Source organism: Leucoraja erinacea, chromosome 20 (genome assembly GCF_028641065.1).
Source record: "Leucoraja erinacea ecotype New England chromosome 20, Leri_hhj_1, whole genome shotgun sequence".
Taxonomy (NCBI): Eukaryota; Metazoa; Chordata; class Chondrichthyes; order Rajiformes; family Rajidae; genus Leucoraja; species Leucoraja erinaceus.
In genome coordinates, this window is record NC_073396.1 from 26,925,071 (window position 1) to 26,945,771 (window position 20,701).

The following is a 20,701-nucleotide window of genomic DNA, read 5'->3' on the forward strand; positions in this document are numbered from 1 at the left end:
GTGGTGAGCTTGGTGGGGATGACCGCATTGAATGCAGAGCTATAGTCAATGAAGAGCATCCTCACGTATGTGCCCTGTCTGTCCAGGTGAGTCAGGACAGTGTGAAGAGCCAGACTGTTGATGTATTTGCCCTGTATGCAAATTGATGAGAGTCCAGTGAGGCAGGGATGCTGGATTTGATATGGGAGAGGACCAGCCTTTCGAAGCACTTCATTGGGATTGGAGTGGTAGTCATTCAGGTTGGTGACTTTGGACTTTTTCGGCACCGGCACTATGGTGGCTGTTTTCAGGCACTTGGGGACCGTTGCCAGAGATAGAGACAGATTGAAGATTCTCGTGAATACCTCTGCCAGCTGTACAGCACAGTCCTTTAGTACACTTCCCTGGACTCCATCCGGGCCTGCAGCCTTGCGTGGATTGATCCTACGCAGAGCGCACTGTACCCCCTGAGTGCTCAGTGTTAAGGCCTGTCCCTCCGCCATGGCCGGGGTTATTCCACTCCTGGTGGTGTTGCCAGTTTCGAACCGGGCAAAGAAGGTGTTCAGTTCGTTGGCCAGTGTGATATCACCGTGAGGGCAGACGGGGCTGCTCTTGTAGTCAGTGATGTCCCCGACACCCTGCCACATGCTTCTGGTGTCCGCGGTATTGAAGTGGTCTTCAACCCTTTGCCTGTGGATGTCTTTGGCCTTTTTTATGCCTTTGTTCAGGTTCGACCTGGCCGCACTGTAGGCAGAAGTGTCCCTGGATTTAAAGGCATTGTTGCGTGCCCTTAGCAGATCTTGAACCTCCGTGTCCATCCAGGGTTTCCAGTTTGGGAACATCTTTATTTGCTTGTCCACTGTGACAGTCTCCACACAGCAGTTGATGTAGGAGAGCACAGTGGATGTGTACTCCTCCAAGTCTACCTCTGTACCACTGGTTGCCTGTTGTGCAAACAGGTCCCAGTCGGTGCGATCAAAGCAGTCCTGGAGTTGTAGGGTGGCGTCCTCGGGCCATGTTTTGACCGTCCTTATTGCAGGTTTGGTCTTGCGGATGAGGGGTTTGTATGCAGGCAGTAGAAACAGTGAGAGGTGATCGGATTGCCCCAGGGATGGGCGGGGGTGAGCTCTGTAAACGTCCTTGATGTTGGTGTACACTTTATCCAGTGTGTTTGAGCCCCTGGTAGGGCACTGCACATGCTGGTGGAATTTGCGGAGTGCGGCTCGTAGGTCGACCTGGTTAAAGTCCCCTGCAACAATGAAGGCACCGTCGGGGTGAGCATCCTGCTGCTTACTGATGGCCGAGTGCAGCTGTGCTAGCGCTAGGTTAGCATTAGCCTGTGGTGGGATGTATATGGCCATGATGATAACCACAGTAAACTCCCGAGGCAGGTAAAACGGCCTACATTTAAGCAGTAGGTATTCCAGGTCTGGGGAACAGTAGCTCTCTACTGCAGTGTGGTTGGTGCACCAGTCATTGTTGATGTAGATGCAGAGCCCGCCACCTTTGCTCTTACCGGAGTCCTTTGTTCTATCAGCACCATGCAGTGACCGGTTGGTTAGGTCCACAGCCCCATCGGGAACCAGCGCGCTGAGCCAGGTCTCTGTGAAGATCAGCACACAGCAGTCTTTCAGGGATCGCTGGGTGTTGAACCAGAGCCTTACCTCATCCAGCTTGTTGGTGAGTGACCGGACATTCGCGAGAAAGACGCTTGGGGGCGATGGTCTTTGTGGAGCCCTCCGTAGCCTGTCCTGCACCCCCGCTCACTTTCCACGCTTCTGCTTTCGCTCCCGGCGCTTGCTCCGTCTCCTACTCTCCAGAGTGGTGATCCAGGGGGCTGTTCTGCCCAGCTCCATCGGGATTTTGGTAAGGGTACTGTAGTACTCACACGCCAGTTTCTCGCAGCCACGTCCGATGTTGAGCAGTTCCGTGCGGCTCCATGTGTGACCCGTCGGGATTGCGATGCGGGTCCTGGATTTCCTCGTCCTGTAGGTGAGTTTCTTCCTATGGTTTCTGGGGTTACTAAGGGTTCTAGGGGTTCTGAGGTCTTTAATTACCTTACTTTCACAGCCACGTTCGGTGCCGGGCTGCTCCGAGTTAACTCGGACTTGGGAGCGCAAAGCCGCTGCGTCTGAACGCGCCGCCATATTCTCTCCACACATGGTTTGAGAGTTTAACTTGTAAATTAGGTGAACAGTAGAATCTGGTGGGAATTGGTGAGAACATGTGCTGAAGAAAATGGGATTAGTGTTTATTGGTGCTTGGTGTTTGGCTATAGACTCACTCTGTGGCTGAAGTGCCGTTTCCGTGATGAATGACTCCATGGCACTGGTGCAACCTCACTGGTCTATTTTGTGCTCAAATCTCCAGTGAGTATCCTCACCTGGAGATGACTGGGTATTATGCTGCCAAATAATATTCACCTGACTGAAACAACACGATCTTCCCTTAAATTTCTCATAACCAATCTCGATATGCAAATAAAATCTGTTAAAATATTTGTGCAGGCGTACGGAATACTAATAGTACAATAAATCACATAAAGCTCAGTTGGAAAGCAACAGCATGAGATTACCATAACAACCAGTGCGTAAAAGACTTATGATTCTTATGCCAACAGTTTGTGTTAAAGTGTGCCTACTATTTCCCCGACCAGTCGTAATTCAAACCAGTCTGCAGCTCGATAGGAAGATAGACACAAGACGCTGGATTAATTCAATGGGTCAGACAGCATCTCTGGGGAAAAGGAACAGGTGACATCTTGGGTCAGGCCCCTTCTTCAGACTTCAATTTTTCAACCCAGCCTGAAGAAGAGTTCCGACTGAAAACGCCACCTATTCCCATTCTCCCTGACCCATTGAGTTGCTCCAGTACTTTGTGTATATCCTCGGCATCAACCAGCATTTGCAGTTCCTTCCTACACATTTTGTAACTCTATAGGACTTTGTTTAGGACACATTTGGGAATACTGTGTGCCATTCACGACGCCCCCATTACAGGAAAGATGTGGAGACTTTATAAAGGCTGCAGAGGATGTTTACCAGAATATTACCACCTCTCGTGAAAGTTTACCAGAATATTGCCTGGATTGGGGGGTATTGGGTCGTTTCCTCTGGATTTCTGGGGGTTGCAGGGAAACCAGATAGAAGTTTATAAAGTTATGAAGCATAGATTAGGTAGACGGTCAGAACCGTTATCCCAGGATGGAAAAATCAAATACTGGCGGCCACAGAGAAAAGTAAGTTTACAGGAGATGGGCAGAGCAACTTTAAAATTGTATTTTGCTGTTTTTATTCAAAAAATATATACACACACACCGAGGGTGGTGAGTGCCTGGAACGTACCGCCAGGGTTGGAGGTTGCGGCAGATACTACCGTGACAGTTAAGAGGTTTTAGGATAGGCATATGCAGGGAATGGAGGGATATGGATTATGCACAGGTAGATAAGAGATGGTCTTGGCATCATGTTCAGCATTGAGATTTTGAGCTAAAGGACCTGTCCTTGTGCTTTTTAGACTTTACTTTAGAGTTACAGCACGTTACTCCAGTACACGTGACCATAAACTACACTGACCTCGGGGGTTTCCTCCGGGTCCTCGGGTTTCCTACCACTTTCCAACGACGTGCAGGTTTGTAGGTTAATTGTCTTCTATAAATTGCCCCTAAGGTGTAGGACTAGAGCTAGTCTATGGGCGATCATTGGTCGGCGCGGACTCATTGGGCCAAAGGACCTGTTTCCACACTGCATCTCTAAACTAAAAACCCATTTGGGATCAGCAATGGAGCTGGCAGTAGTAAGTCGAGCAGAGCAGCCAAACAGTGCACACATTCAGTCATTAGTAAAACCTCTTCCACCAAAGCCCTCTCCGAGTCATGACGTGGGTAACTATAAGCACTGTTTGCGAACAGATTGCCGTTGTTACCTTCATGCTGCTCTTTCACTGTGTAAACTGCGCTTTACCAATCAGGCCTCCAGACCTCCTTTATGTCCACCAAACATAAAAAAAAAGCTAATCAGTGCAAATGGAAAATGTGTTATGAAAGTGAAGCAAAAGGGCAGATAGATAATGCTGTTTACCACCCTTGGGGAGAAGGCAGGTCCACACACCTACTAACTTCAGAGGAGACAATAGAAGCATTTCCACTGAGGCAAGTCCAAGCTGTTAAACCTGCCTGAAATAGCAACAGTAATTGGTGCCAGCGGAGGCAGGAATCAATGCTCTATTGCTCATCAGCACGCCACCGATTAAGGTAATTATGATTATTTTCTTGCAAGATTCTTACCACTGATGCCCTGAGGGCCTTAAGTCCCAAGGCGCCAACAATTCTCTGGCCACATTTTGTGTGTAGATCACACGGCAGTACTCCAGGGACCACACCTCCCAACAAGAGAGTAAAAACCCCTCACCTTGGAGTCTGAAGAAGGGTCCCGACATGAAATGTCACCTATCCATGTTCTTCACATGTGCTGCCTGCCCCATTGAGTTACTCCAGCATGTTATGTTCTACACCAGATTCCAACATCTGAAGTGCCTTGTATCGCTACTCTTGATTTTCAACTGCGTTAACATTGAAAGTATGCGTAGGAAGGAACTGCAGATGCTGGTTTACACTGAAGATAGACAGAAAAAGCTGGAGTAACTCAAGCTGGTCGGGCAGCATCTCTGGAGAAAAGGAATAGGTGACATTTCACCTTCACCTATTCCTTTTCCTCCAGAGATGCTGTCTGACCCGCTGAGTTACTCCAGCATTTTGTGTCTATCTTTGGCATTGAAAGTGCCCCATGCTGGGGATCCTCATCTTCCATGAGGAGAGTGGAGAGAATGGAATGCACTTCCTGAGAGAGAGCGAGGAAAGCATAAATGCTAGAGCATTTCTGGATAGACACTTGAATTTACTTCCAAGTGTTGGAAGATGGCATCAATGTGAAGGGGTGCCCACTGTTTGCATTGGATGTCATAGAGTCATACACACCTAAATGTTTCTTAAACGTTGCAATAGCACTTGCCTCCTTTCACAGGCAACTGCCCAAATTTGGCCCATATCCCCGTCAACCTTTCCTGTCCATGTACATGTCCAAATATCTTCTAACTGCTATTGGTTATTGCGCCCATCTCAACTACCTCCTCTGGCAGCTCGTTCTATATACCCACTGTATGAAAATGTTGCCCGTTTTCGGCTTTCCCTCTCACCTTAAACCCATGTCCTCTGGTTCTATGTCCACCGGTTGGCAAAGGGCTGTGCACTCATCCTATCTATTCTCCTCGTGATTTTGTATACCTCTATAAGATCACCCCACAGCCTCAGGGTTCTATTAAATTTTGTCCATCACCTTAAAACGATGTCGTCTTGTTTTTGATTCCACTAGTCAGGGTAAAAGAGTCTTGTGCATTCACTTTAGAGTCAAGAGGGTTTTATTGTCATATGTCCCAGATAGAACAATGAAATTCATACTTGCTGCAGCACAACAGAATATGTAAACTGTAACCAATATGATAAACAAGAGAACACAAAGAAATGAAAAAAAAGAAAACTCCCAACTATTTAACTTGCGATTTATACATCTCTATGAGATCACCCCACAGCCTCCTGCACTCTTGTGATTAAAGTCAAAGCCTGCCCAACCTCTCCCTGTAGCTCAGCCCTTCTAATCCCAGCCTCTAGTAATATCCTCATAAACGGTAGGAAGGTTACAGCTCTGAAAGATCAAAGTTGCTCCAATTATTCTATCCAGGACAAATAATATCAAATTTGCCCAAAGGAGACTAAAGAAAGTTTCCGATGTGATACATCACCTGTCCATGTTCTTCCGAGATGCTGTCTAACCCGCTGAGTCACTCCAGCACAATGTGTTATTCTTTCTAAACCAGCTCCTGGAGTGGCGCAGTGGCACAGCGGCAGAGTTGAGGTCTAACTGTGCCAGAGACATGGGTTCGATCCTGACTACAGGTGCCGTTTGTGCAAAGTTTGTTGGTTCTCCTTATGACCTTGTGCATTTTCTCTGTGTGCTCTCCGGTTTCCTCCCACGCTCCAAAGAAGTACAGGTTTTGTAGGTTAATTGGGTTAGGTAAAATGGTAAATTGTCCCTAGTGTGTAGGATAGTGCTAGTGTACAGGGATGCTGGCCGTAGCAGATTGGGGGGGGGCCAGAGGGTCTGTTTCCATGTTGTACCTCTCCACATCTGCAGTTGCTCGTTTCAATCCAAAAAAAATTACAATTCAATCCAATAATATCCCCAAAAAAATTCCCCCCTCCCAAGATACAAATGGCAGAATACATGGAAACCATTCAACTTGTAAAAGAAAAATGATGAATGGTGCCTAATGAAACTCTGGGGATCAGAGGCCGGGAGCACAAACCAAAGGTATACGGGAGGATGGCACCGTGGTGCAGCAGTAAAGTTGCTGCCTTACAGCGCCAAAGACCCAGGCTCAATCCAGACTACGGGTGCTGCCGGCACGGAGTTTGTACGTTCTCCCTGTGACCTGCGTGGGTTTTCTCCAGCTGCTCCCATTTCCTCCCACACTCCAAAGACGTACAAGTTTGTAGGTTAATTGGCTTCACTAAAGATTGTAAATTGTCCCTAGTGTGTAGGATAGTGCAAGAGTACGGGGGGGGGGGGGGGGGGGGGGGGGGGGGGGGGGGGGGGGGGGGGGGGAAATCACTGGTCAGCGTGGACTTGAAACTAAACAAAGACAGCTTCACTGGCAGTTGGATATTTAGCTTCTGCTCAGCATCAGTCAGCATGAACTTCACACAGTGAGTGACACAAAGATAATAAGTCAACTGCTAAACGTCACGAGCCGATTAATTATCTACTGCTACATGCACATGCAGATTAAGGAATAATGTCGATTGCATGGACTGGACATCCTACTGCATCATTAATGTCATTGTCCAATATCTCAGCACTCCTTCACAGCGAGTTACTGTTTGCAACAGCACGCGGTTTCTAACTTGCTAACATGTGAATAATAGAACAGGGGAAAGCCATTCAGTCATAGCAACAAAGAACTGGAGATGCTGGTTAATACACAAAAAGACATGGAGCACTGGAGTAACTCAGCAGGTCAGGCAGCATCTCTGGAGAACATGGATAGGTGACATTTTAGTTCAAGACCCTTCTTCAGACTGCCTTGGAACAAACATATAAATCTCTCTACAAGCAATATTTTTTGTTGTAAATTTAATTATACCAAGATTAATTAGACATAATTGCGTTGTCAAAGACCATTAAGACCATCAGTCTGAAGAAGGGTCTCGACCCGAAACGTCACCCATTCCTTCTCGCCAGAGATGCTGCCTGCCCCACTGAGTTACTCCAGCATTTTGTGTTTATCTTCGGTTTAAACCAGCATCTGCAGTTCCTTCCTGCACAAAACCATTCAGTCCTTTGCACCAATGCTGGCAAACATATTTGGATTTTATTATGCTGTTCTCCTATTATTTTTTTTTGCGGTCCTATTTTTCCTATTGGCGGCATTCCACGCATGTGATACGCCAAATAAAGGCTCCTGTATCATTCAGTCTGCACCTGATATTCATTGCAAGTGGATGTAGGTGCCATCCTAGCTACACCTGGGACCTTTGCTTGGTATTGTACATACACTTCTCCAGCCTTGAAACTTCTGCACATCCATTTTCCTTCCTTGAATTCCTCACTGGAGAATAGAGGGGGTAAACGCAGAAGTATTTTTACCCAGATTAGGGGAATCAAGAACCAGAGCACATAGGCTGAAGGGGAGAGGTAAAAGATTTAAGAGGAACCAGAGGGGTAACTTTTATTATTTACCAAAGGGCCAGAGGAGTTACTGTCACAACTTTTAAGAAACATAGATAGGACATGGATAGGACAGGTTTAAGATTAGATAGATATGGGCCAAATGCAGGCAGGTGGGACGTGTAGATGGGGAAGGCCATAAGTGACAGGAGCAGAATTAGGCCATTTGGCCCATCAAGTCTAGCCTGTCATTCAAACATGACATCTCTCTTTCTCCCTCCTCACCCCATTCTCCTCATAACCCCTGACACTCATACCAGTGAAGAATCTTTCTATCCCTGCTTTAAAAATACCCATTGACTTGGCCTCCACAGCCTTCTGTGGCAAAGAATTCCAGATTCACCACCTGCTGATTAAAGAGGGTGTTGGTCGTAATGGGCCGAAGGGCCTGTTTTCATGCTGTACAAATGTGACCTAACGCATTTAGCCCATGTCCTTTCCTGACTATCTCCTTCTTCACCTATCTGGTTACCCCTATTCCTTATCTTACCACGAGTGCTTACACTCGAGCACATCACTGTTGTTTACTCTTCACCACAACAGGGCCAATATCGGACTCACGGCCAATAATTCATTTTGATTAAAACATAAATACTGCTGCCATTTTAATGATATGCATAATTAAGTAAAATACATCAGGAGATGAGAAAAACCACTGATGACATTTCAAATCAGGGAACGATTTTAATAAAACACAGAAGGGTCAGAATGAACATTTTAATTATACATGTTGCAAGCCGAGCTCTAATTTTAAATATGCAAAATGGAAATAGAGTTTGCCATTTCATGTAAGATTTTCATAACACTAGTTGAGAAGTATAATTTGAATTACAAGTTTTACGAGTTATTAAATAATGCAAACTATAAGTGGCCCGATTAATTTTACATTGAACAAATATATAAATATTTCTAAAAGCGATATTGTGTGGTGCAAATTTAATTACACCAAGTTTAATTAGACAATAATTATATTGCTAAAGTTTCAGTCTCAGGCATACAATCTACTCATTTTAATTCTACTTCAAATAAAAAATGTATTTCACAAATTTCACACCAATAGGATTCACTCTATTTTGATTATCCCTATAGAATCATAAACACATCCATATAGAGCCATAAAGCGTGGAAAGAGACCACACCAGCCAACATGACCCATCTACACTGGTCTTACCTGCCTGCGTTTGACCCATATCCCTCTACACCCGTCCTATCCTTGTACTCATCTAAATGTTCCTCAACCTTACAATAGTACCTGCCTCAACTACCTCCTCCGGCAGCTCATTCCATACACCCACTTTGGCCCCTGGTTCTGGACTCTCCCAACATTGGGAACATTTTTCCTGCATCTAGCTGGTCTAGTCCTTTTATAATTTTATCTTGTACTTAATGTTATTTCCTGTACACTGTGGATGGCTCGATTGTCATCAATGTATAGCACGCAACAAAAAGCTTTTCACTGTACCTCAGTACACGGGACAATAGGCTAAACAATATCAATGATTTGGTTGAGAATGTCCAAGGCAAGATGGCAGTAAAATAGGTGGAATCGTAGACCGTGAAATAGGCTATCATGAATTACAGCAGTATCTTTTTCAGCTGTGTAGGTGGGCTAAGAGATGCCAAATGGACACAGAGTGCTGAAGTAACTCAGCAGCTCAGGCGGCATCCCTGGAGAACTTGGATTGGTGACGTTTCGGGTCGGGATTCTTCTTCACCATATCCATGCTGCCCGACCCTTTGAGTTACTCCAGCTCAGCACAGACAGGCATCTTGGACGGAATAGGACAAGTTGGATCGACGATGTTGTCTGGGAAAGGTCCTGAATAACAGCTTTTACAGAGGGCAGTACATTTATACCACAAGCTGCCAGATGAAGAAGTTAAGGCAGGTACACCTTTTAAAATGGTGCCTGGACAGGTACATGAATAGTGAAGGTTTAGATGGACAATGGGTCAAATGCACGCAAGACTAGTTTAGATGCGCATCATGGTCTGCATGGACAGGTCAGGCTGAAGGGCATGTTTCCATGCTTTACAACTATAATTCTCTGGTGCACACCACAGCCATCATTTCGCCTCAAGTAGAAAGATGCTTGGCAGATGGGAGAAAGCTCTGGCTGCTGCAAGTACAGGCATATACACAACAACTGTAGCCTCACACTCAGCAAAATAATGCCCACTTTGTATTTCAATGACATTGTGACACAACGTAAAACATTGCAAAAAGAGAAATATACCAGTAGTTAGTCGTCTCTCTTGGTTGTGAAATTAACCACACAACTCTTTCACTTTACACGCAGGGAATTTGGAACTTCATACGTTTGGACATTCCTGTGAATTATGCCTCGATATATAGCACAGAGGTGACCAATCGGCCCATCTAGTCTTTGCCAGCTTTGTCGCTTCACTGATCTCAATTTAACTCTTCGTCCCATTCCCACACTGACCTTTCTGCCCTGGGCCTCCTCCATTGTCAGAGTGAGGCCAAACGCAAATTGGAGGAACAGCACCTTGTATACCGCTTGGGTATCTTACAACCCAGCGGTATGAACTTGATTTCTCTAACTTCAAGTAACCCTTGCATCCCCTCTCTCTCCATCCCACCGCCCATCCTAGTTGTCATACTAGTTTCACTGTCATCCTGCTGAGTTTCAGTGCAACTCGATATCACCTACCCCACAGCCAACAATGGATCATTGTTGGCTCCACTTTTCCTTGATCATTGTTGCTTTTTGCATATCTTTTACTCATTTGTCCTATGTACCTTCTATATCTCTCGGTTCCCATTCCCCCCGACACTCAGTTTGAAGAAAGGTCTCGACCCAAAACGTTACCAATTCCTTTTCCCCCAGAGACGCTGCCTGACCCGCTGAGTTACTCCTGCATTTTGTGTTTATCTCAATTTCATCTTGTCATCATAATCTTGTGTTTGCCTGGCTACATTATGTTCAAATCAAACAGTCCCAAGTTCTAGGCAGCAGCCAAGTACAGAAATCTTACCCAAATCTCATTGGGTTTATTAGTGGTTTTCTTACATTCAAGGCCACGACAGCATAGATCGGGTAAACGCACAGAGTCCATCGCTGAGAGTGGGGGAAATCGAGAACCAGAGGACACAAGGTAGACACAAAAAGCTGGAGTAACTCAGCGGGACAGGCCGCATCTCTGGAGAGAAGGAATGGGTGATGTTTCGGCTAGAGACCCTTCTTCAGACTGGTTAGGGATAAGGGAAACGAGAGGATTAGACGGTGATGTGGAGGCACAAAGAACAATGAATGAAAGATATGCAAAGGGGGAAAGATTTAATGGGAATCTGAGGGGTAACTTTCCCCACACAAAGGGTGGTGGGTGTATGGAATGAACTGAGATCGGAGGTAGTTGAGGCAGAGACTATCACAACGTTTAAGAAACATTTAGACAGGTACATGGATAGGAGGGATATGGGCCGAACGCAGGCGGGTGGGACTAGTGTAGCTGGGACATGTTGGTCGGTGTGGGGAAGTTGGACCGATTGCTCTGTTTGACTCTACAACCAAGCATACAGACAGAAAGTCTTCCTCCATTAGTACACAGAACAGCATAGCAGAGAAACAGGCTCTTGGTCACGCGATTACTATGCTGCCTATGATGCCAATTTAAACTATTGGTACCTGTCCGCACATGCTCATTATCCCTCCATTCCATGCATGCCTCTCCGCCTCTGCCCTGTCTAAATGTCTCTACATGTCTCTGTCCTGTGATATTAGACTTTTCAACCCATTAGCCACAATACTGCACAACACTCCATTCCAGCCACAGTATTGCCAATCCGACAAATATCACCAGTTAATTCCCATCCAGTAAGGCAACCAGGTGAGGCTGAACATGGAGAGTGGGGGTAAGATGGCAAGGCCAGGTTGAACCACATTTGCCTTTCTTGGGGAACTAATTTGAGTCCGATAGAAAGATTGTCAAACCTGCAAACTGTAATACAATAACTAGGCTGCCTCCAAACACGGGATCAGAAAACAAAAATGTTGAAGGTTACTGAAAGGAGCACAAAGCTAAGACTTTGCCTTTAACTTTCAGAAGCCATGTCCAAAAAGACAAATTAGTAGGTACACAAAAATGCTGGAGAAACTCAATGGATGGAGCAGCATCTATGGAGCGAAGGAAATAGGCAACGTTTCGGGCCGAAACGTTGCCTATTTCCTTCGCTCCATAGATGCTGCTGCACCCGCTGAGTTTCTCCAGCATTTTTGTGTACCTTCGATTTTCCAGCATCTGCAGTTCCTTCTTAAACAGTCAAATTAGTAGTGTGTGTGGGTTTACAGAATTTCTATGTAATCCACTTCAATCAAACACTTTCAGTACGCCATTAAGTGCAAGAGCAAATGTTCTTCGGCTTTGAAATTTCCACCTTCCAAGATGAACTCTGGTTTCATCATAAAACCACAGAGAAAGTTCTAACTGGATAAAGAATATCAGAAGAGCACTCACCTCATCTACGGTGAGGGGCATGCAGATCCTGTATTCTTTCAGTAGCATAGTGCGTGCTATGTCAGTCTGGGGCAGTATAGAAACTTGTTGAAGGCACTCGGAAGAAGATCACTTCGGAAACCACTGGTGGTTAGCTGATGTCATGCATTAGTCCAGTCACCACGATGATATTATTCTCAAAAAAAAAAAAAAAAAAAAAAAAAAACCAGCCGGGCTCGATCTAGCCTCACAGCCAACGCCGACAATTAACCTCTTGAGGGCCGTTCTTCAAAGGCAAGGTTTGTGTTACTCTGCAGAGAGAGAGAGAGAGAGAAAAAAGACCACGTTTATATATATATATTTAAAAAATGTAACGGGCAGCACATAAAATAAACCTTATTAAAAGTTTAGGTTTGAAGAATTGGCAGCGCTGCATTACATTGCTACTGTCGGTATAAACACGCCGTGTCGGCAGCGAGGGAGCGATTCATTTATCATCTTGTGGTGAAAAAGGTCAAGAAAATCAGTTCTTGCAATGACGCAAGAAACGGTAGGCGTTCAAGCTCCAAACCTCTCCAGTAAAAAGTTACCAAGCCAGCACTTTTCAAAGACTAGCAATGCAGCAAAAAAAAGAGGAATGAAATTATATTCAGAGCGTTCAGTTTACACACTTACACTGCAGCGTAAGTAAATGTGAGAAATATCAGAGATCAATACCTTCTCCAAATACAATATAGATTTGGTTGCAATGGGGTTCAACGGGGGAGTTTTGCCTCTCCCTGACATTTAACCTACCCTGTACAACCCAATTCAAAACTATAGCCCCAGCACGAGTGATTTCATGCGAGTTTTAAATACAATAACTACCCGGGGGAGTTTAAGGAAGAAATTCTAAATGTGTTTACTAAAAGATGGTTTGTAAAAGGCTATTTTAATCACCAGTCCTTTCCTGGCGTTTGCAAAATGCTAATTCTCAATCGCATAATAAACACACATTAAAACATGATCAAAATGGAACACTTTTATTTCTTGTTCACTTGTTACTTTATCTTTTTTTATATCTTCCGATTTTTATTTCTTGTTCGAAAACGCTGAGTTTCTGAGTTGGCAGCTTAAAGAATTTTTTAGTTTTGTGTCTCAACATCGACACGTCAACTTTCTGCGTAGGGACATGTACAGGAATTTAAATTTAAAGACGGTCTGAAACAAAAGTTAGACGATTGTTGCAAATATGGTGATTGTTGGCTCTTTGCACCCCCTCCTTTCTCCCCGACCCTCCCCCGAACCCCCCCCCCCCCCCCCCCCCCCACACAAATATCTTCTAGCAATGGTATCATAGTGAGTTTACCCAAATTACTAGGAGTTCAAATACTTTAAATGCATTGGTGCTGATAATTGATTGTTCCTGGGAGATTGCGGATAATCTCACTAGCCCCCCCCCCTCCCCCCATTTCCTCGCCTCCCTCCCACCCCAACATCTCAATGAAAGGCATTAAAGACTTGAGCACGTCGACACCAGACCTTCCCATGTGGTGGCTACTGTCTAGTAATCTGGGCCAAGAAGCAAGCAATCGCCATCTCCATTCCATATACTGCCGTCCAGAAATCACCAACAACACCAGTTTAATCTATTCCTACTGGGGGGGACTAAATGTAAAGCAGGCTGGAACCAAATGCACAGGGGCAGGGGTTTCAATGTAACCGAACCAGGCCATTGTGTACGTTTGACACGAGTCTTCTCTTTATTTAACCCCATCAGGACAGAGTTCTATTCCTTTCAATCTTGCCTCCTTCCCTTTGAAGGCATGTTGATGTCATCGTCACCCCACCCCCCCCCTCGCTTATTTCCAAATGGGCGAGATTAGATCTGAGATATAACGGCTGGAAGTATAATGTTGCAAACACATTTATTCAGTAGTTTGTTCAACAATTAAATCTAGTGCTCTATCTTCAAATTTAGATCCATTTATCGCCATTTACTATTTGCTCTCAAATATTTATGTACGAAGATTTACAACAGTTCAATATATTACAACAGGAAAGGAAAAGAGAAAAAAAGTCCTAAAAATAGACACTAAAAGCTGGAGTAACGCAACAGCTCAGACAGCATCTCTGGAGAAAAAGGAATAGGTGACCTTTCTGAAGAAGGGTCTCGACCTGAAACGTCACCTATTCTTTTTCTCCAGAGATGCTCCCCGAGCCACTGAGTAACTGCAGCTTTTTTGTGTCCATCTGTGGTTTAAACATCTGCAGTTCCTTCCTACACCAAAAAAAAGTCTTGAGTTTGGGTTTGAAATCCCATTCAATGCCAAGCACCACAATGCTACCTTTCTCAACAAAAGAGAATGTTGTACAACCCACTAAAGTGTACAGGAATCTTAAATGTATAATGTCCGACTATACAACTTCAGGTGCCCACTACGTTTTTTAACCGAGTAAAGAATTTTGCCTCCTCTTTAGTGCCACTGTTTACATCACTGAACATCAGGTGCTAATGCCGGCCAATGTCAGCAACTCCCTTCCCGAGCAGTCAAAAAGCGTCAGAGACAACATTCCTGACTGCCAAGCAAAATAAAACACAGTACAGTGGAACATTTTAACTGAATCGTGGATCAAGTCCAATGCAAGGCCATTGACCTGGATTGTAAGAAACAGTACTGTCTGAAGAAGGGTCTCAACCCAAAACATCACCTATTCCTTTTCTCCAAAAATGCCCACTGTCAGACCCACTAAGTTACTCCAGCTTTTTGTGTCTATCTTCACATCACGTAGACACCGTTTGGCCCGTGGAGTGTTTCCAGTATTTTTGTCATAGTGCCATACATCACAGCAACAGGCCCTTCAGCCTAACTCACCCATGCTGACCAAGGTGGTGATGATGATACTTTATTGTCACAAGTACTTGGGTACAGTGAAATTCTTTGTTTTGCATACAATCCGGTAAAATCAAACTAGAATTATGCACAGCCTATTTACACCAGTCCACCTACCTGCATTTGGCCCATATCCCTCTAAACCTTTCCTGCCCATCTGCCTGGCCTAATGTCTTTTAAATGTTGTTGTAGTGCTTGCCTCAACTACCTCCTCTGGCAGCTGATTCCATACACCCACCACCCTCTGTGTGGAAAAAGTTGGCTCTCAGATTCCTATTAAATCTTTCCCTTCTCACCATGAACCTGTGGTTGACAAAAGTGCTGGAGAAACTCAGCGGGTGCGGCAGCATCTATGGAACGAAGGAAATAGGCAACGTTTCAGCCCGAAATGTTGCCCATTTCCTTCGTTCCATAGATGCTGTTGCACCCGCTGAGTTTCTCCAACACTTTTGTCTACCTTCGATTTTCCAGCACCTACAGTTCCTTCATGAACATAAACCTATAGTTCTTGACTATCCTATTCTGGGTCAAAATTTGTGTATATATACACCCTATACTTTATTTTAAAAAAAAATGTTTTACAATGTGTGCAGTTCGCACTACGAACAGAAAGAGCTCGCACCAATTTTCCAAATATGTTACACACACAAATATCTAAATAGGAAAGTATGTTTTACACAATAGAGGCACAAGAGACTGCAGATGCTGGAATATGGAATTAAATAAAAAACAAAGTGCTGGAAAAGCTCAGGGGTTCAAGCAGCATCTATGGAGACAAAGTGGCAGTCGATATTTCAGCTGCTTTTATACATTGATCATCCAAGTAACATGAGCCAAGAACTTAAATGCTGCACAGGGTTAAATGAAACACAGAAGTATCATCTTCTTCTTAGGCAGTCCCTTGAGGTCAGGAATAATTTGCTTCCACTCCACCAAAGCACAAAGTGCTGGAGGAACTTAGGGGGTCAGGCAGTATCTGGGGATGGAATGAACAAATGAGGCTTCGGGTTGGGCCCCTTCTTCAGACATCCACTGCAGCAGTGGGTTTTGAAGCCAACGAGCCACCCAAAGACTCTGTGGGGTGGGAGATGTTTGATGGGTCAGGTGGATGGATGGATGGATGGATGGAGGTGGGGTGTTCCTACCCCTGTTAACACTGAGGGAAAGTTCTGGAGTTTTCAATGTCAACCTAAATACTCTTTCGCTGTTTTGGGTAGGCCCGAGCCGGGAAATCTCAAAGCAGTGAGGCATGTACATCCTTGGCCAAGTGGCAGTCTTGAAGCACAGCTGAGCTTGGAATAGAATGGCTTTTTCAGGAGACTGGTGTTGGGAATTATGTGGCCTCCCCATTGATGCTGAATGAATGTAGTCAGTGGTATGCGCGTGTATGTGTGCGCACACACACACACACACACACATATACCCATATTTCATATTTAAAGGGGTATTATTTATACATATATGTGTGTGGAGTAACTCAGTGGTACAGGCAGCATCTCTGGATAGAAGGAATGGGTGACATTTCGGGTCGGCCAATTTCCCTCTACCAACACTCTCCTCTGCCTAGCAGAACAGGTCCTGACTCTTAAAACCTCAAGGTATATCTGTGTGTATGAATATATAGCATATACACACACGCACCCATATACCCACACAGGTATACACATAGGCACCATATTTAAAGATGTGTTATATATAACACGCACACACATTTTGTATATACATGCACACGAGAGGGATATATATATATATATATATAAAGATACTTTATATTTTGATATGCATTTCACATTTAAAGAAGTATTTTAAAACATTACCTGTGAACACTACATGAAGCATGTATAACATAGATGGACAACTCAAGTACTTCTCATTCATCCGCTTATATAAAAAGCACAGACCTGATAAATTATCGATGTTTATGAAATACTTATCAGTGTGCACATGTCCGGGGAGATGTAAATACCTGCCTCGGTTATCCTTGCTTCACTCAAGCTGCTGGACTTGCCTCGTGTGTGCGATCTGAAGCGGCAGCGCCTTGCGTCTGTCCCTCTGTGCAACATACTACACCTACAAAGCAGCTTAGCTCACACAGAAACCCCCCCACTCCAGCTGGAGCCACAGAAACGTCTCAGCTTCACGCTCTGTAACCACATTTGAAACGGAGCAAAGCCACGCTGTACAGCGTTGTGCCTTGTCTTAAACACACACACACAAAATAGAAGCTAAAACACAAAACTACATTAAATAACGCCAAAAAATATACTGCACATGTTCGGTACAAAGCGAGACTAACCGGTGTGGAATTGAGCAGAAAGTATGTCCTTCGGATTAGTCCACTGCGTTGGCAAACTTCGCCCTCGTTCTCCTGCCCCTCTCTCTCTCTCTGAACCTCCCGCTTGCGTTGGAAGGGAGGAGAGAAATCTCCAAATAACAGCAATCCGGGCCGAAGAATTAAATTTCAGCAGCAACAACAACAACAAAAAAAGGAACTAAAGTGATGTTTTTAGTTTGCACTTAAAGATGCATGTTCTGGCTTGGAGAAATCACACCCTTCTGGCAGTGTGTAAACTTTCCCACCGTGGTGCGGTGACCATCAGCTTGCATTCTTTACGTCTCGCCCTGTTCACTGCCTCTTGTAGCTCTCAGTCCCAGAGCCGTGTTAAATGTGTCCTCCCGTTCCCTTCAACTCTCCATGGTTGATCAGTATTGCTCGTGACACTTAACTCTTCCCCTCCCTTTATATCTATTAACTCTCTCCCTCCCTCCCTCCCTCTCTCTCTCCCTCTCTCCCTCCCTCCCTCCCTCTCTCTAACCTTTCAGCAAAGTGACTGGAAAGGCCAGTTTCCTTCCTTCCCCCTCAGGGCCCGTTGTCAGATGCCGGGGAGGAAGAGCCGGATCACTGCAGAAACGAAAAGAGACGAAAGAACCCTTGAGAGGGTGAACAATGCGCTCTCACAGTGTTGGGGCTGTGAAGGATGCGCGCCACTGCCTCCTACAGGAGAGAGTCAGCTCCTGCGATTTCTCTGTGACCCAGAGGCAGCACCAAACAGTTGCTGAGCTGAATATGCATCCAGCTGTAACCCTGCTCACCCACGGGCTCTACCAGCACACTTTGCATTTCAAGAAGTATACAAAGTCACCTAATGGGAACCATTCCCAGTAACTAACACCTGGTGACTAGGTTTGCATTGGTCAGGTATACTATACAATATACACAGTGTGCAACGTTTTAAAAAATATATATAGAAACGTCGAGGTGGGGGAATGAATGTTGGGTAGAAGGGAGAGGGAAAAGGAGGGGGGGAAAGAGAAGGGTCTTGAAGGAATATTTGGCAAGTTTAATTCAAATACTTTTACCAAAGTTTCGCTATTCAATGATTTGAATGGGCAACAGAAAAGATAGTGGCAAATATACTGTAGGATGTTTAAATTGGTTTCAGTTTAGCGAGCATCGGCGGTCCCTCGAAACGAGTATGACTGTCCTCTCCTCTTCATAGGGCCGTCTACTTGTGGGTCTGCAGATGTCTGTAGAGGCTGATCTGCGATCCACACACCTTGGTGCAACGTGGGCAGTGGAGACTGGCGGTGGTTGGCAGTCGTCGAGCCCCCTTCTCTCTCCTTACGGTACGAGATACAGCAAGGGAACAGGCCCTTCGGCCAACTGAGTCCATGCTGACCATTGATCGCCCATTCACACTAGCTCTACTGTATCCCACTTTCTCCCTGCGCATTCGGAGCAGTTTTGCAGGGGGCGATGAACCTACAAACCCGCATGTTTTAGGTGATGTGGAGGAAGTTGGAGCACCTGGAGGAAGCCCACGTGATCAGAGGGAGAATGTGCAAACTCCACATGGTCAGCACCTGAAGTTGGCATTCTCACAAACAGTCCAGTAGAGTATCGTCGTACCCCCAATCCTCAATTAGCAAATGTACAAAAATAGTTTACTGAACCCACATTTTATGTCCAGTTCTTATGAGCGGTGCCTGTTCCAGGCAAGTCCCAGGCTGTTGCAGGGCCACCTCCTTCCTTGGACACCACGTCCCTCTCCTCTCCCGTCCACCTTTGTTCCCGAGGGGGGGGGGCTCCCGCAGCCGACCTCGAGGGCGCGGTAGGCCAGACCTCGGTTCCCTCCCCTCTCCTACAGGCCTCTCTCATCGCCCGTCGCGTCCGTCATCACCTTGCTCCGTCCTCCTGGTCTCTGCTTCTCAGCGGGACGAGCAGGGTCCGGCAAGGGGGGTTCTCCATCCCAGGCCACCGGTCGGCCGGGTCCAGCGGGCAGGAAACCGGCTCAGTGACTTCTTCCTGCAGGTCGTGATCCTCCGGGTCCTGAGTTGTCCATTGGGGACCATCTCTGCGGACTCCCCCAGAAGCCACGTACCGCCAGGTGTTGCGTTTGGCCGTGCAAGGGCCGAGACTTCCAGAGACCTTCAGCGGCACACAACCTCCTATTCATTTAAGACCTTGCCCACATCCCTTATGCTCCAGAAATAGACGACCCCTCTGGTCTCTAAATGGACCTATCCTGTCCCTGTTACCTTTTTGCTCCTCATGTCTTTATGGAATGTTTTTAAATCGTACCTAATACTCCTTCCCAAGGATATTTCATGGCAATGGAGGACCCGGCGTGGGGGGGGGGGGGGGGGGGGGGGGGGGGGTCACTGTGAGGGACGGAGATGAACAATGGAGGACCTGGAATGGAGGGACCGCCATGAGTGAAACATCGAAACATAGAAAATAGGTGCAGGAGTAGGCCATTCGGCCCTTCGAGCCTGCACCGCCATTCAATATGATCATGGCTGATCATCCAACTCAGTATCCCGTACCTGCCTTCTCTCCATACCCCCCGATCCCTTAAGCCATAAGGGCCACGAGGGGGAGAGGGAAGCGGGGAGAACAAAGGCAGACGTTGTGTGGGGGTACATTGTATCTGTCGGCGCCCTTTATGTGGCACCTATTTGCATACCTTGGGATGGGAAGCAAAAGAATTTCACAGTGTTTCTTGACACATGTGACAATAAAGTATTCTTTCATTCATTCTTTTTTACCCTCCTAGTTTATTTCTTAAGTTCACTCCTGCACACTGTAGATTCCTCAAGAGAATTTCTTGACTACAGATAGCTGTACTTGCCATATGTTTTATTTTTCAGGCAAATTTTAAAATTTTAAGCAAACTTTCAATAGCTTTTATCATCCACGGTTCCCTAATCTTGTCATCTTTGCCTCTAATTATACATCCAGAGATCCCACGCGCTGTTTTTTTTAGCAAACTATTCAATTCATTCCTCTTCTTTGAAAAATGAATTATTTAGATACCAAAGCAAAAATATGTTTATGAATAACACATTATTGGTCAACAGTAGGGACTGCTGGCCATTGATCCAGGCTAGCGGGCAGGTAGAAATCGCTGTGCATACACACACAGTCAGATTTCTCAGAAGTCTTCAAACCGGAGGGATATCAAATTTATCAGTGGTCCTTTGATCTAATCCGGCATTCCTCTCATTCTTGGTGTGAGCACTGCGAAGGAACATGCCCCAAAACAACAATTGCCCACCAGGCACAGCAGAATCAGAATGGCAACATCAGATCAAAGATCAAATTCATGAA

General features: G+C 45.5%; 1 protein-coding gene across 1 annotated transcript in view; it reads right to left on the reverse strand.

Annotated features, from left to right (window-relative positions):
* LOC129707002 (cytoplasmic phosphatidylinositol transfer protein 1-like) overlaps positions 1–17,815 on the reverse strand; it is a 164,349-nt gene extending 146,534 nt beyond the window's left edge. Inside the window, exons 1-2 of the mRNA XM_055651711.1 lie at positions 17,387–17,815; positions 12,239–12,528 (exon numbers count right to left, since the gene is read on the reverse strand). Of these exons, the coding sequence (XP_055507686.1) occupies positions 12,239–12,286 (48 nt within the window). The 5' untranslated portion in view covers positions 12,287–12,528; positions 17,387–17,815. The remainder of the gene's footprint in view (positions 1–12,238; positions 12,529–17,386) is intronic.
* Between the last annotated feature and the right edge of the window lie 2,886 nt (positions 17,816–20,701).